Source organism: Salvelinus namaycush, chromosome 29 (genome assembly GCF_016432855.1).
Source record: "Salvelinus namaycush isolate Seneca chromosome 29, SaNama_1.0, whole genome shotgun sequence".
In the NCBI taxonomy this organism is placed as follows: domain Eukaryota; kingdom Metazoa; phylum Chordata; class Actinopteri; order Salmoniformes; family Salmonidae; genus Salvelinus; species Salvelinus namaycush.
The window spans coordinates 2,480,836-2,498,221 of record NC_052335.1 but is presented as its reverse complement, the minus strand read 5'-3'; the positions used below and the strand labels follow the sequence as shown (position 1 = coordinate 2,498,221).

Here is a 17,386-nt window from a genome sequence, read left to right as displayed (position 1 = left end):
CTCTGCTGGATATTTTATTTTGCTTTGCCACTAAAATCATAATAAACACTAACAACTAAAATATAGTGTTATTGTTATGCATATTATTATTATTATTAATAATAATAGGGGAGGGGGGGTAGTTAAAAAATGAACCCCAAAATAACTTAATAGTGTTTCCCCACAGTTTCAATGTGAAGAACCACTAAAGGATACTCCAGGAACCTTTTCTTTTTAGAGTGTAGCAACCCAAAGGTTGCAAGTTTGAATCTCATCACGGACAACTTTAGAATTTAAACAACTTACTATTTTTTTGCTACTTTGCAACTACTTCGCATGTTAACTAACACTTCAACTAAGCCTAACCCTAACCCTTTAACCTAACTCTGTCACACCCTGGCCTTAGTTATCTTTGTTTTCTTTATTATTTTAGTTAGGTCAGGGTGTGACATAGGGGATGTATGCGTTTTTTATTGTCTAGGGTTTTTTGTATGTTTATGGGGGCAGTGTTCAGTCTAGGTGTTTGTATGTCTATGGTTGCCTAGATTGGTTCTCAATTAGAGACAGCTGTCTATCGTTGTCTCTGATTGGGAGCCATATTTAGGCAGCCATAGTCATTAGGTAGTTTGTGGGTGATTGTCTATGTCTTTACGTTAGTTGCTTGTGTCTGCACTTTCGTTTTATAGCTTCACGGTCGTTTGTTGTTTTTGTAATTTGTAGCATATAATACGAATTGTAATTTGTAGCCTATAATACGAATTGTAATTTGTAACATATCATATTAATTGTAATTTGTAACATATCATACGAATTGTAATTTGTAACATATCATACGAATTGTAATTTGTAACATATCATACGAATTGTAATTTGTAACATATCATACGAATTGTAATTTGTAACATATCATACGAATTGTAATTTGTAACATGTCATACAAATTTTATTTGTAACATATCATATGAAACGGGTGATGGAAATCCACAACTTAATACATACCATACGAAATGTAATTGATACTAAATGGAGTGTCTCGGATTTACTTCCATAATAATATGAAATGCTCTGAGACCAGGTTGCACACACTCCTCACACACACACTCACGTATGCTCTTGCCCATCAGAATATCCCTTCTGTATGTGGTAATTGGCTACTGGCTCACTTACTCTCTAATTGGAGGGTAGCTGTCAACTGTACAGATATTCAAGGCTGCTGCATCCAGAGAAGAGAAGAGCACAGCTTAGAAGCTCTGTATATCAACTCGTTTATTTTCTTTGTCTTTGTCTCTAGTCTTTCTTGTTCATCCCTCTAAGGGTCTCCCGCCTTCAAATGCATGTCTAAATGAGCTTAGTTTAATGGGGATTCTGACAGAGAGGGGAAGGAAAACCAACAAGGCGATTGGTGGACTGTAAGTAGAGTTGAAAATTAAGATGGAAGCCATGGGAAGAGGTATAGGAGGACACGCTCATTGTAGTGGCTGGAATGGAATAAACGAGACCTTCCTCCTATAGCTCCTCCCACCAGAATCCACGGATGCACATAGAAATGGAGATCGTAGTGGAGAGAGACCTTGGGAATATTCAGTGATCACAGAGCTCAAGCTAAGGGGCGAAAGATTCCTATAGATACCATAGAAACTATGGTCGACTTAAAGGCCACTGCCTATTACCTTGAAGAGCAAAGGAGCAGACCTTTGCAGTGGAATTTGATTGTTGGGAAGGATTTGACATAGGACCACAATGGAAATAAGTCATATACGTGTTTGTGTTTACCATAGACGATTCTTAATAAAGTGCATCATTTTGTATGTGTACCTTGTTTTAAATGATCAAATAAACTAAACGAAAAAAAAGACCTATGTTCTGCTACTCTTTTGTTTTCTCTTCGTGTGGCCTGGTCTGAAAGAACACTGTCAGTGAGGGTAACGAGACAGTGAGACTATTCTAACTGGCTGACATCCTTGTTGGTTGGATACAGGTTACCTCCCATCTTCCAACAGTTCTATCAGATCAGTGTGCAGCTAGAATGCACTATTGCCACGGCTAGCAGAACGCCCAAGTCTCACTGGATGAATGCCTGAACTCCTGCTCATGAGTTAATGGGGAAATGTAACACAGACAATTATTTACGAAATCTTTTTTGTTTTTCCATTGTGATGAAAGTTTTTTTTTTCAGAATGAACTTGCTCTTGTTTTGATCAATCTCACAATCCAAATACAGTTCGTTATCTGTGTGCTCAGTATTTTCTCCCTCCCTCCCTCCCTCCCTCCCTCCCTCTCTCGCTCTCTCTCTCTCACTCTCTCTCGCTCTCTCTCGCTCTCTCTCTCTAGTGATGGATGGGCAGATCGAGATGAGGTGGTGGAGGGGTACGAACAGGAAGCAGAAGGTGGGATCACCATGAAGCTGCAGTCAGAGGAAGTAAAGTCATTTGATGACTACTTCCTGAAGCTGCGTTTGGACACCAACACACGGAACCCGTGGTTCCCAGAGTTCTGGCAGTACCGCTTCCAGTGCCGGCTGGCCGGACATCAACAGGAGATTAAGAAATACAAGAAAGTCTGCTCCGGTGAGAACCACTAATAAACTACACTAGGCTACCCAGAGCCATGAGGACTGAGCAGGGGTTAGGTTGGGAATCAACAAAAGCAATGGGAAGAAAATATATATACAATCATCCCATAAAGATCATACAGTATTTTCTATTGTAATGTCAATACATGATGAGTTAGGCTGAGGACAAATTAATAGTTCATCTTAATGTTTTGAACATAGGCTAGCAATTGTATGATAATGTATTGTCTCCCTTTTTTTCCTCTCCAAATACTCTCTCTGCTTACGAACAAAAGGTGATCTAGGTAAATTGAGTTGTTGCCCCGCCAATGATTAACATAGTGATTACATTTAACACCTGAAATGATGCTTGATAGGCATGCGTTCAAACATTTTGTAAGAAAAACTATTTTAAGTATTGATGTTATTGTGAGTGTATTCACCTCAACATGAAGGTATTACACATGTACTACTGTGTAATACCTCACTCTCTTAAGACTTAAGTAAACCAAAATAGCTTGATCCAAGCATTCAAAACATGACACAATTGCAGAGCACTGTAATGTAGCTATAGTTTGCTGTATGTCTTATGTTATTTTCTCTTCTTAAAGATCTCCAAGGTGGTAAGTGTATATTTCAAGATAAAAGAGATGCTGACTTTACCTGCACCTGCACTGTACTGTATAAGCACTTCACTTTGGCAAGACTTGTAGAGTTTGACTGGTGCTAGCTCTGAGGATTATGTTGGCCTGTTGTACTACCACTAGACAAGTGAAATAAATAGAATGCTCCAAAATGGCTGCTGTGTTCAGCGAAAGCCTGGGGTGGGGTCAAATCAGTCAAACTCTAATGCATAAACTCTTGGGTTGTTTTTTTTAAAAGTACTGCAATGTGAAGAGAGAACAAGGAAGAATGAGTCACTGAAACACACTGTTCAGTAGAACACCACTGTATGAGAGAGATGTGTTCTGTATACAGTGCCTTGCAAAAGTAGTCATCCCCTTTGGCGTTTTTTCCTATTTTGTTCCATTACAACCTGTCATTGAAATTGATTTTTATTTGGATTTCATGTCATGGACAAACACACAATAGTACAAATTGAGGAAGTGAAAGGAGAAAAATAACTTGTTTCAAAAAATTCAAAAAAAATCTAAAACATAGAACTGGTGCGTGCCTTTGCTATGACGCCTCTAAATAAGATCTGGTGCAACCAATTACCTTCAGAAGTCACATAATTAGTTAAATAAAGTCCACCTATGTGCAATCTAAGTGTCACATGATCTCAGTATATATACACCTGTTCTGAAAGGCCCAGATTCTGCAACACCACTAAGCAAGGGGCACCACCAAGCAAGCAGCACCATGAAGAACAAGGCGCTCTCCAAACAGGTCAGGGACAAAGTTGTGGAGAAGTACAGATCAGGGTTGGGTTATAAAAAAATATCAGAAACTTTGAACATCCCACGGAGCATCATTAAATCCATTATTAAAAAATGGAAAGAATATGGCACCATAAAAAACCTGCCAAGAGAGGGCCGCCCACCAAAACTCACGGAACAGGCAAGGAGGGCATTAATCAGAGAGGCAACAAAGAGACCAAAGATAACCCTGAAGGAGTTGCAAAGCTCCACAGCGGAGATTGGAGTCCTTGTCCATAGGACCACTTTAAGCCGTACACTCCACAGAGCTGGGCTTTATGGAAGAGTGTCCAGAAAAAAAGCAATTTCTTAAAGAAAAAAATAAGCAAACACATTTGGTGTTCGCCAAAAGGCATGTGGCAGATGAGACAAAAATTGTGTTTTTTGGCCATCAAGGAAAACTCTATGTCTGGCGCAAACCCAACACCCCGAGAACACCATCCCCACAGTGAAGAATGGTGGTAGCAGCATCACGCTGTGGGGATGTTTTTCATTGGCAGGGACTGGGAAACTGGTCAGAATTGAAGGAATAATGGATGGCGCTAAATACAGGGAAATTCTTGAGGGAAACCTGTTTCAGTCTTCCAGAGATTTGAAACTGGGACAGAGGTTCACCTTCCAGCAGGACAATGACTCTAAGCATACTGCTAAAGCAACACTTGAGTGGTTTAAGGGTAATTTTTTTTTTTTTTTATTATTTTTTTTACCCCTTTTGCTCCCCAATTGCGTGGTATCCAATTATTAGTCGTTACTGTCTTCTCTCATCGCTACAACTCCCGTACGGGCTTGGGAGAGACGAAGGTCGAGAGCCATGCGTCCTCCGAAACACAACCCAACCAAGCCGCACTGCTTCTCAACACAGCGCGCATCCAACCCGGAAGCCAGCCGCACCAATGTGTCGGAGGAAACACCGTACACCTAGCGACCTGGTCAGCGTGCACTGTGCCCGGCCCACCACAGGAGTCGCTAGTGCGCAATGAGACAAGGATATCCCTACCGGCCAAACCCTCCCTAACCCGGACGACGCTAGGCCAATTGTGCGTCGCCCCATGGACCTCCCGGTCGCGGCCGGCTGCAACAGAGCCTGGGCTCGAACCCAGAGTCTCTGGTGGCACTGCGACCACTGCGCCACCCGGGAGGCCAAGGGGAAACATTTTAATGTCTTGGAATGACCTAGTCAAAGCCCAGACCTCAATCCAATTGAGAATCTGTGGTATGACTTAAAGATTGCTGTACACCAGCAGAACCCATCCAACTTGAAGGTGCTGGAGCAGTTTTGCCTTGAAGAATGGGCAAAAATCCCAGTGGCTAGATGTACCAAGTTTATAGAGACATAACCCAAGAGATTTGCAGCTGTAATTTTCAGCTGCAAAAGGTGGCTCTACAAAGTATTGACTTTGGGGGGGGGGGGGGGGAATAGTGATGTATGCTCAAGTTTCTGTTTGTTTCACAATAAAACAAATATTTTGCATCATCAAAGTGGTAGGCATGTTGTCTAAATCAAATCATACAAACCCCCCAAAAGTCCATTTTAATTTCATGTTGTAATGCAACAAAATAGGAAAAATGCCAAGGGGGGTGAATATTTTCGCAAGCCACTGTAGATTATCCCCTCTGCTGACTATCTGCATGACAAAAGACGGCCTTTTTCCAAATGTATTGAGAAACAATGGGAAAAGAAGGAGAGATTGTATGAGAAAATGTATGAGATTTAAGCAGTTATAGGAAGAAAACAAATATGGAGTGGCAGCTCAGGTACGGTATGATAGAAGGGTGAATGAATGTCTCTTTTTAAAAATGTCCCTATTAGTGCTATGGTTGCCTTATTCCCTGTGCTTGACAATGCTTTCAGCTGGCTAACCAAAAATGCTTGTTACACAATATGGTGTCCACAGACTTTACTTTTGCTTCCTCAAGATTCCTCCATCTTCTGTATCCTTTGGGGGGGAAATTAATAAGCTTCTGGACACCTTATTGTGATCTACTGTATAGTGTGTGCCAGTTATTTTGTGCTGCAAAAGAGAGAGATGTTTTGTTGTATTTTTTTATCAAATTATAATTCCAAACTCAGTTGTTTATGGGTTGAGTGAGAAGGAAGTTGTACAATTCTCTTGCCGTACAATATTATGTGTGCCTACATTTACACATTGATACGGCACTGTAAATCCAGCACAAACAAACAAAATGGCCACAGTCCTTAGAAAAACAACATCAACCAATTCCAAACCACCATTTTGACATTCTGGTAATTTCCCACTAATCCCCAGGCAATGAAAGTCTTCATGAGAACTACGTCCAGGACAGTAAGATGGGCTTTGTCATCAATGCTATCTATGCCATGGCACACGGCCTCCATGACATGCACAGTGAGCTGTGCCCTGGCCAGCCAGGCCTGTGTGAGGCCATGGACCCCATTGACGGCAGCAAGCTGCTGGATTACCTGCTCAAGACCACCTTCAGAGGGGTGTCAGGGGAGGATGTGTACTTCGACGAGAACGGGGACACTCCTGGCAGGTGAGGAGGGAGATGGGGATGGATGGGACGGGGAGGGGGAGGGGAGAGGACGTTGAGATGGAGAATTGTTGGTGAGCAGAGTTTGTGTAATAAAAGGCATGAGCTGGCACACACCCATAGAACATTATTTAGTGTAGAGGTACTGACTAACGGAGAATAAACTGGAAGCTATAAAAACAAAGATGTTTTTTTTTACCCAAAAATTACTTTTGTTGCCTTAGAACCTGGAATTATAATTGATTTTGGGTGGTTTGTATCATTTGATGCAAAATATTTTTTATTGTGACACAAACAAGAAATAAGACAAAAAAACTGAAAACTTGAGTGTGCATCACTATTCAACCCCCCAAAGTCAATACTTTGTAAAGCCACCTTTTGCAGCAATTACAGCTGCAAGTCTCTTGGGGTATGTCTCTATAAGCTTGGTACATCTAGCCACTGGGATTTTTGCCCATTCTTCAAGGCAAAACCGCTCCAGCTCCTTCATTTTGGGTGGGTTTCGCTGGTGTACAGCAATCTTTAAGTCATACCACAGATTCTCAATTGGATTGAGGTCTGGGCTTTGACTAGGCCATTCCAAGACATTTAAATGTTTCCGCTTAAACAACTGGAGTGTTGCTTTAGCAGTATGCTTAGGGTCATTGTCCTGCTGGAAGGTGAACCTCCGTCCCAGTCTCAAATCTCTGGAAGACTGAAACAGGTTTCCCTCAAGAATTTCCCTGTATTTAGCACCATTCATTATTCCTTCAATTCTGACCAGTTTTCCAGTCTCTGCCGATGAAAACTTCCCCACAGCATTATGCTGCCACCACCATGCTTCACTGTGGGGATGGTGTTCTCGGGGTGATGAGAGGTGTTGGGTTTGCGCCAGACATAGGGTTTTCCTTGATGGCCCAAAAACATTTTTTTTTGTCTCATCTGACCAGAGTACCTTCTTCCGTATGTTTGGGGAGTCTCCCACATGCCTTTTGGCAAACACCAAACATGTTTGCTTATTTTTTTCTTTAAGAAATTGCTTTTTTCTGGTCACTCTTCCGTAAAGCCCTACTCTGTGGAGTGTAAGGCTTAAAGTGGTCCTATGGACAGATACTCCAATCTCTGCTGTGGAGCTTTGCAGCTCCTTCAGGGTTATCTTTGGTCTCTTTGTTGCCTCTCTGATTAATGCCCTCCTTGCCTGGTCTGTGAGTTTTGAGTTTTGGGCAGTCTTCTCTTGGCAGGTTTTTTATGGTGCCATATTCTTTCCATTTTTTAATAATGAATTTAATGGTGCTTCGTGGGATGTTCAAAGTGTCTGACATTTTTTTATAACCCAACCCTGATCTGTACTTCTCCACAACTTTGTCCCTGACCTGTTTGGAGAGCGCCTTGGTCTTCATGGTGCAGCTTGCTTGGTGTAGTCACTTGGTTGGTGGTGCCCCTTGCTTAGTGGTGTTGCAGACTTTGGGGCCTTTCAGAACAGGTGTATATATACTGAGATCATGTAACAGATCATGTGACACTTAGATTGCACACAGGTGGACTTTATTTCACTAATTATGTGACTTCTGAAGGTAATTGGTTGCACCAGATCGTATTTAGAGGCTTCATAGCAAAGGTGGTGAATACATATTTACTCACCACTTTTCCATTTTTTTTATATTTTTTGTGTGTGAAATGACTATGAACACACATGCATGGGCATACATGCACATACTGTACATGGACACACAAACACACACACACACATACACAGAGCATGTGGAATCATAATCATAATGGGCTGCGACTGGAACAGATTAAATGTGTCCGTGTGCTGCAGCAGTCATTTCTACTTACAGCGTGTGCAGTCAGTCCTCTCAAATCCATATCAAATCTATCCCTGACAGACAGTTGAAAAATAGCCCAAGTCACCTGTTATTCAGCCAGAGGTCAGGGCTAGTACTCAGACATGGTACCATAATCACAATAGATCTGGATTCTGTGCCCTGGTAAGTGTCTTTACATGAAAAACGTCTAACTATATAGAATGTAAGATGTTAAAGTAATTTTGGATAAAGGGGTCTGCTCTAAGCAAGGGACTTGTTATCATTAAGATAACTGCTTCTTATTTCCTTTTCCTTTCTCCCTTTCTCTCTTTATCTCCATTTCTTGACCTTGCTCTGTTTTTCTCTCGCTCTCTCTCTCCCATAATCTCTCTCTGTTCCTCTCCCCCTCTTTCACCCCCTCCATCCATCTCCCACCTATCTCTTTAACTGTCTCTCACCCCTTCACCCTATCTCCTCTCCCCCTCTTTTACCCCCTCCATCCATCTCCCACCTATCTCTTTAACTGTCTCTCACCCCTTCACCCTATCTCCTCTCCCCCTCTTTTACCCCCTCCATCCATCTCCCACCTATCTCTTTAACTGTCTCTCACCCCATCTCCTCTCCCCCTCTTTTACCCCCTCCATCCATCTCTTTAACTGTCTCGCACCCCATCTCCTCTCCCCCTCTCAGGTATGACATCATGAACCTGCAGAGTGTGGGTGACGGTAGCTATGACTACCAGCAGGTGGGCTCGTGGCACGAGGGCATCCTGAACATCGATGACTGGAAGCTGTGGATGAACAATAGCGACATGGTCCGTTCCGTCTGCAGTGAGCCCTGCTCCAGGGGACAGATCAAGGTACAGACACAACTTGGCCAAACCAGTCTGAGCCAGACTGGACCAGGCTGGATTGGGAAAGGTCCTGAACCAGTCCATCAGGAATTCCCAGGACCCAGTTTCATAGAGAACTGCTGTCTATTTTTCTGCTCTGACGCTTTTGTTTAATTTGAACTAAGTTATCTCTGTAAATTGATCCCTAGTCCAGGAATTTATGTGCAGATTTCATCCCTGGTTGAAAAGGAGTGATTTTCATTGTGTTTTAACACAATGTTGTGGAGCCTTCAGTATCTTGAGGAAACACCTTGAATCTCTCCAACCAGGGCCAGTATTATTCAGCCTGGCCAATAGCCCCCCCCCCCCCATAGGGTGCATGTACACTCTCCTGTCTGCTTTAGCGGGGCTTTCTAACACTTTGTTTACTGCCCTGTGCTGTGCATCACCCTGTTTTACATATCACAACTCTGAGAACATCCACTTTAGGAACAGGATCATGTAAATGCAACTGAGCTTGTCTTTTGGAATATTATTTGTGCGCGACTAAGGGAAAACTGTTACACCATAGGTTCTTATAATATGCACCAGAATTGGCTCATTTGTTTTAGCTCAGGGTGGAGCAAAGGGCCTAGAAATGCACCATCAAAGCCAAATTAGATGCTATCTGATTGGGGTTGGTACTGTGTGGGTGTGGGGTTGTGGTTTGTTATTGTTTTGACTGTAAGCTTGTGACTTCTGGAGTTGACCCCTGACCTCTGTGTGATCAGGTGATCAGGAAGGGTGAGGTGAGCTGCTGCTGGATCTGCACCACCTGTAAGGACAATGAGATCCTCCGGGATGAGTTCACCTGTCAGGCCTGTGACCTGGGCTGGTGGCCCGATGATGAGCTGGAAGGTAACTTACTAACAGGACACTATCTATCTATGTGCCATGATGACTGACTACTGCCTCTACCTGGCTGTAGCTCCCCCAGCTCGTACTCCCTCTAATCCTACCATCCTTAATCTGCATGTCTGACCCCCTGCCCTCATCTCCTCCAACACCCACCTCACTAGTCTCCCAATCCACCATCACACACTGACAGTTTTCGCCCAAGTTTTTTTGTAAACTCAGTCCCCAACACTCTGCAACCTGCTCCCTGCTTTGTTCTCCCTGTGAAGGGACTGCAAATATCTGTCTATTCTTCTGATTTCTATAGCCCTTTATTCTCTTTGTGCCACCAAAAGACATGACTCTCTGCGCCATATACTATGTTTTTCCTCTATATTAATTTAGGAGTGGCCTAAATCGTTGCCGCCACTCCAAAAAGTTTGATACATTTAAATATATATATGATATTTCTGCCAAGATCCACTTTTAAAGGGATAGTGCCAGATTTGAGAAATTATGCCCTTTTTCTACTTACCCAGAGTCAAATGAACTCATGGATGCAGTTTGAAATAAGTTGCTAACTAGCATTAGCGCAATGACTGAAAGTCTATGGTACCATAGACTTCCAGGCATTGTGCTAATGCTCGTTTGCAATGGCTCACAAAACTACCTTCAACTTCATTCAAACTGTTCATTTGACTCTGGGTAAGTAGGAAAAAGGCTTGATTGCCAAAATCTCACACTAACCCAGTGACATTTCAACATATATTTGTAGCAAAACAGAGTTGAGCAGTGGTGCAAATAATAGCCACAAGCACACAACCAACAGTGCAGTTCAGTTATATTTCAGATGGTGTCAAAATAACATTTTCATGCATTTTGGAGAATAATTTTAAGAACTGACCTTCTTACCGTTGTTCTATAAAACAAATCTCCCTCCCCACCGCTACCTTTGCCACCACTGCTAAAAAAAATCATAGAGAAAACACTGACTCTGCCTTCCCCAACTCTCCTTTCATCTCACCTCCCGTTCTCTCATCTGCTTTCTTTCAGTCTCTCTGTCTTACCTTCCCCCTCTCGGTGCCTCCCCTTCCCTTCTCATCTCTCTCTCTCTCCACTGTCATCCTGTTTTCTCATTGTTGCCATGACCAAGTTTCCCTCAAATTTGAGGGCACTGAGCAAATTGTAGGTCTTGTGAGCAGAAACTTTGAATGTTGTGAGAGATTTGTGCAACTTCCCACGTGCGTTTATAGTGAACACTGAGGCTGTACCCTTACAGTTTTATACAGTAGCCAATAGGCTATTGTGGGTATTTGAGCATAATGTAGGCCTACCAACAAAACCAATGGAGCAAATCCCATAACATGCCCATGGAAATAACTTTTGATATATATGATATAGCCTATACGTGTTGTTCAAGAAACCACTTTACAAAATTAAATGTATTATTATTACCATACAGAGAATTAGACAATGTAGGCTACCCCTCTGCCTATTGGCTTATTTGCATATTCAAGCCTGTCTCAAAATACAACACTGTCCAATTAATAATTAAAGCAAGCTTTTCAAAGACAGCTTGAAATGTAGCCGACACGTTTCGTGCTCTTGTTGGAAGCAGTAACTCCACATTTCTGACCTATACGTATCTATAACTAGACTAATAACTCGCTAACTAGCAAATAATATCAACACACGTTAATACGCTCTGATCTGAAAAGCGCATTCACTCGCGGGTCATTGAAAGACCGCTCGTGGGCTACCCCAGCCAATAGAATTCTACTCTGTTTCGCTCTGGCTCTGCCTACAACACATTCACAGAGTCAATCTTGCAAAGTTAGATTTGCTTTGGTTTGATGCATTGAAAAGGGGCTGATATAATGTTGATTCGATAACAGAAAAAAACGTTGATCCATATAGTGCAAACTAATGGGGCGAACTCAGTGAATTGCTGTCTCTTGCGTCTCTGTGCAGTCCTGGACGAGTTGCGCTAGTGCGCACGCGCGCAGTATAGAGGACAGCGATTCGAGCAGAGTTGAGCTCTCCTTCCTTCTCCCTGTCAGGTGAAAAATCCCATTAGCTCACTGAGAGCCCGTTGATAGATTTCCAACAGTTTACTGTCAGAGATTAAATTCCCCTCTTTCCTATGATTCCCTATGCATGTCTGGGAATATCAATAGCGCTGTCATTCCAGGTTACTGGGGAAAACAGTTTTACACCAGTGTTCAGAGAAGGGAAGGTGTTGTGCACTTGAGGAGCGAGGAGAGAGTGAGTCTATTCAAAATATTAATGATTTTTTTTAAATAATGTGAAAAAAAATGTATAAATATTTTCCTCCGAAACATATGTGCCACAATTATTGGCACCCCTAGAAATTCTTATGAGTAAAATCTAATTTAAGTATATTGCCATTCATATTTTACGTTTTCGAGTTCACCTGAGTGATTAGGAACACCTAAGTGGTGAGCCATGACTTCCTGTTTCACTGGGGTATAAATATGAGGTGACACACAGGCCAAATTCCCATAGTCATCCATCACTATGGGAAAGACCCGAGATTACAGTAATGATGTGCGACAAAAGGTTGTTGAGCTGCGCAAATCAGGAAATGGCTATAAGAAAATAGATCAATGGTTGAAAATGCCCATTTCCATTATCAGGGCAATAATTAAGAAGTTTAACGCAACTGGAGATGTTAACAATTTACAATCTAACAATCTAAGAGGACGTGTGTCTATATTGACCCCACGCACAGTGAGGAGGATGGTTTGAGTGGCCCAAAAATCTCCAAGGATCACAGCTGGAGAATTGCAGACGTTAGTTGGGTCTTGGGGTCAGAAAGTCTACAAAACTACGATCAGACGCCACCTACATAACCACAAGTTGTTTCGGAGGGTTACCATAAAAAAGCATTTGCTGTCATCAAACAATCAACTCAAGTGCCTACAGTTTGCCAAATGTTACTGGAACTTTCAATGGGACTGGATTCTATGGTCAGGTGAGACCAAAATAGAGCTTTTTGGAAACAAACACCAGAGGTGGGTTTGGCGTAGACAGAAAGATAGTCATGCAGAAAAGTACCTCATCCCCACTGTGAAGTATGGTGATGGATCTTTGATGTTGTGGGGCTGTTTTTCTTCCAAAGGTCCTGGGCAACTTGTTAGGATACATGGTATCATGGACTCCATCAAGTACCAGCAGATATTAAATCAAAACCGGACTGCCTCTGCTAGGAAGCTTAAACTGGGCCGCGGTTGGATCTTCCAGCAGCACAATGATCCAAAGCACACCTCAAAATCAACACAAAAATGGTTCACTGATCACAGAATCAAGGTTTTGCCGTGGCCATCCCAGTCCCCTGACCTAAACCCCATAGAACACTTGTGGGATGAGCTGAAGAGGAGAGTCCACAAGTGTGGACCGTGGAATCCGAAGGATCGGGCGAGATTCTGTATGGTGGAATGGTCTCAGATTCCTTGCCATGTGTTCTCCAACCTCGTTACGCATTATAGGACAAGACAAGGAAAGTTGCACAAAATATTGAATGAAGGGGTGCCAATAATTGTGGCACACATATAGTTGAGAAAAATATTTGTTTTATGATAAGAATGTATTTTTTCTTTAAAATATTTTACTTTAAGTAAAGGTTCAATTTTTGTGAATATTTTGTATGAAAGAACAAGAGGATGAGCAATAAAGATTTTTTTTCATAGCCTGTTTTGCTCATATTTACCAAGGGTGCCAGTATTAGTGAAGGGCACTGTATATCCAGATGAGATTTTGCATTAAGTTAGCTAACTAGTAATTGTATACATGTGATTTGGTTTATGAGGGCTAAATGATGCTGGTTGTGATGGTATAGACGTAGGCAGGCATTGCCTGTGGTGGCTCTGACTGTAATGCTATTAGCTAGGAGCGCTGTGTAATTCAGGGGTTTTAAGATGAGTCTGGGGATGTCACTTTTCTCTCATTAAGCCCTTGCGAGTCTAAGTGTGTGTCGGATGACAAATCACCACCAATGCGACATGATGGACAGCCACACACACACAGAAACAGACACTTTACACTGCAGCATAAGCATGCTGACAGATTTGGAGCATGTGTATGTGTGTGTTCCTGAGTAATTTTAGGCCATCTTTGAAGGGCTATGATCTTCCCTATATACCTCTTGACTTCCCACATTTCTAAATCTGTTCACTAGTCCTCTGCCTTCATCTTCTCCCCCTCTCTTCAGTACACCCATGTTCCCCTCTTCTCCATTTATAGTCCTTCCTATTACTTTTCCACAATTGACATGCTTCAATGATTATATAGGCAACAATAGCGTCTCTCCTTTCCTCTGTCCTCTGCAGGTTGTGTGCCCCTGCCGCTGAAATACCTGGACTGGTCAGATGTGGAGTCCATCGTGGCGGTGTGTTTGTCCTGCGTGGGCATCCTGGTCACCCTCTGGGTAACCTTAATCTTCATGCTGTACCGCGACACGCCCGTGGTCAAGTCATCCAGCCGCGAGCTGTGTTACATCATCCTGGTTGGCGTCTTACTGGGATACATCTGCCCCTTCACCTTGATCGCCCATCCCACCGTGACCTCCTGCTACCTGCAGCGCCTCCTAGTGGGCCTATCGGCTGCTATGTGCTACTCCGCGCTGGTCACCAAAACCAACCGCATCGCCCGCATCCTGGCCGGCAGCAAGAAGAAGATTTGCACCAAGAAGCCCCGCTTCATGTCGGCCTGGGCCCAAGTAGTCATCTCCTTCTTCCTCATCAGCCTGCAGCTCATCTTGGAGATAACCCTGATCATCCTGGAGCCGCCCATGCCCATCAAGTACTACCCCAGCATCCGCGAGGTCTACCTCATCTGCAACACCAGCACGGTGGGCATGGTGGCGCCGCTGGGTTACAATGGCCTGCTCATCATGAGCTGCACCTACTACGCCTTCAAGACGCGCAACGTCCCGGCCAACTTCAACGAGGCCAAGTACATCGCCTTCACCATGTACACCACCTGTATCATCTGGTTGGCCTTCGTGCCCATCTACTTCGGCTCCAACTACAAGATCATCACCACGTCCTTCTCCGTGAGCCTGAGCGTCACCGTGGCGCTGGGGTGCATGTTCTCGCCCAAGATGTACATCATCATCGCCAAGCCGGAGAGGAACGTGAGGAGCGCATTCACCACGTCCGATGTAGTCAGGATGCATGTGGGAGACGGCAAGGCGGCTCAGCAGAGCAAGAGCATTCTCAACATGTTCCGTAGGAAGAAGAACGAAAACGGAAGCACCAAGTGAGTAACCTTCAGTGATGTTCAGAACTCAGGGTCTAGAGATGAGGGCATATAGAAGGATAGAATAGGGCCTGCACACTCGTTTGGATCCAAAAGTAGTCTTGTGACTACAATAAACGTATGTTTCAGAGAATTAGAGCTTGTATGCCCTATTCTGTCATTCTACTGTTTTTTCTGCCCAAATATGATGAATTATGAGTTGTGCTTGACTATACACTTCCTTGGTAGATAAGCCAATCAAAAACAAAATATGATAGATCATCAGATTCACAGATTTAATCCTGAGATAGTACATATTGATTTACCTCAGAACTGGTCATATCTTCAAAGCTAGTCAGATTGCAAGATTAGCACAAAATAATGTGGGCCTATATTTCATGTATGATGATTAAAATATAGATTTAAACAGGATTCCTAATAGGTGTTCCACAGCAAAAACACTGACAGTGTCTAAAGTAAGGATTGAGATGGGGGATGAGAGAATGTTGTCTTTGAGTGTTGTCTCTCACCCTTGCTCTAATATGTCCCACTTAACCACTTCCAATGGACAGAGGTTGACTCTGACAGGCTCATGTTTAGACACAGGCTTGGCAAACTCTTGTCCTTGAGGTCTGCAGTGTCTTTGGAAAAGAATGTCTCAGTAGTTAGTAGGAGGAGGGTCTACTAATCTTTCTTCATAGCTCCAGACTGGTTGGTGATGACAAGGTATGCATGACTGCCAGTAGACACTGCAGCCTTCAAGGGAAGAAGATGTGCACACCCCTGGTTTAGGTGATTTAAGTTTATCCTGAATTGTCCTCACATTTATCCCAGTTCGAAGCATGAAACCCTCTTTGTCTCCCTCACGAATCACATAAGAGAGACAAACCTAACCGATCCTGCTATGCACAGCGCTAAAGCCTTGTGTTATTACCTTGTGTCAGACAGTACAGGCACCAGAAACATTTTACAAGTGCATGTTGCCCATCTCAGCTTGATAAACACTTACTTTAGATAAACAGGTCTAAATTTGGTAGATGGCTCAAAGTACTTTGAATTAAGCCATCTATGGTTCATAATGCTCTTCAAACAGCACATTATGAAATTATGAATCACAAAGTATTTAGTTACTGTAAATTCCCAGATTAGTCAATGCAATCCCACTTGGAGCTCACAAATGAACCACACCACTGCTGCCTGTTAATAATGTTGTTAAAAAGTCTTGAGCGTATTTTAACATGCGTAGACAAATGTTGCATTGCTGCTGTTCTGTTCTATTGTGCTATGTGTTGTTGTTGTTGACTAACCCTTCCCCCGGGTTGTCTCTGTTAGTAACGGCAGTCTTTATCTCGTTCATAGTTCTAATGGCAAGTCTGTGTCATGGTCTGAACCAGGTGCAAGACACCCTCAGAGGGGGGGGAATGTGTGGCACAGACTGTCTGTGCATGTGAGGAAACAGGAAGCCGGCTCGAATCAGACGGCGGTCATCAGGCCCCTAACTAATGCCCCCGTCGACCCCCACAGCTGCGACCCACACCACCAACAACACAGCCCTGGCACAGACCCCCACCTCCCTCACCCCGGCACCACGGCTCTGTACAACCTGGCGGAGGAGGAGGACGAGGAAGCACGCCCTCTCTGGATTGCCCCCCACTCCCACTCTGGAACACTCCACGGGAAGGATTCAGAGGAGCCACCCTCTTATTCTCACTTAACCACCGAGCCCTTGCAGGGGGTGATGGTGGACACGCACAGCTCCAATATCCCTGGATTTAACGACACAACGGGTGCCTCCGGCATCCAGGCCAGCTCCACCAACCAACCCCTAGGCTTTACCTTCTCTCAGCTTTCCTGCCCCCTGCAAGGTGGGGCTTCTTTTGGAGGGGAAGACCTCATCTCGCCCCTGGAGGGGGCTGAGGGGGAGGCACTGGACCTCCTACACAGCTACACAGAGGAGGATGACGAGGAGGAGGGAGAAGAGGAGCTAGCTCAGAGTAAGCTGACCCTAGAGGACTCCTTGGCTCTGTCTCCCCCCTCCCCCTTTAGGGACTCAGTGTGTTCTGCCGGGTCGGTTCCCGGCTCCCCCATCTCTGAGTCGACCCTCTGCAGCCCCCCGAGCTCTGCCTACTCCTCCATCATCCTCCAGGACTTCAGACGGAGCTCCTCCACACTGTGA

The 17,386-nt window shown here is 43.8% G+C and overlaps 1 protein-coding gene across 1 annotated transcript in view; it reads left to right on the top strand.

Moving 5' to 3' along the window:
• Window positions 1-17,386, top strand: part of LOC120023924 (metabotropic glutamate receptor 1-like) — a 54,898-nt gene extending 37,512 nt beyond the window's left edge. Inside the window, exons 3-8 of the mRNA XM_038968026.1 lie at window positions 2,311-2,546; window positions 6,216-6,462; window positions 8,937-9,105; window positions 9,849-9,975; window positions 14,301-15,231; window positions 16,570-17,386. Of these exons, the coding sequence (XP_038823954.1) occupies window positions 2,311-2,546; window positions 6,216-6,462; window positions 8,937-9,105; window positions 9,849-9,975; window positions 14,301-15,231; window positions 16,570-17,386 (2,527 nt within the window). The remainder of the gene's footprint in view (window positions 1-2,310; window positions 2,547-6,215; window positions 6,463-8,936; window positions 9,106-9,848; window positions 9,976-14,300; window positions 15,232-16,569) is intronic.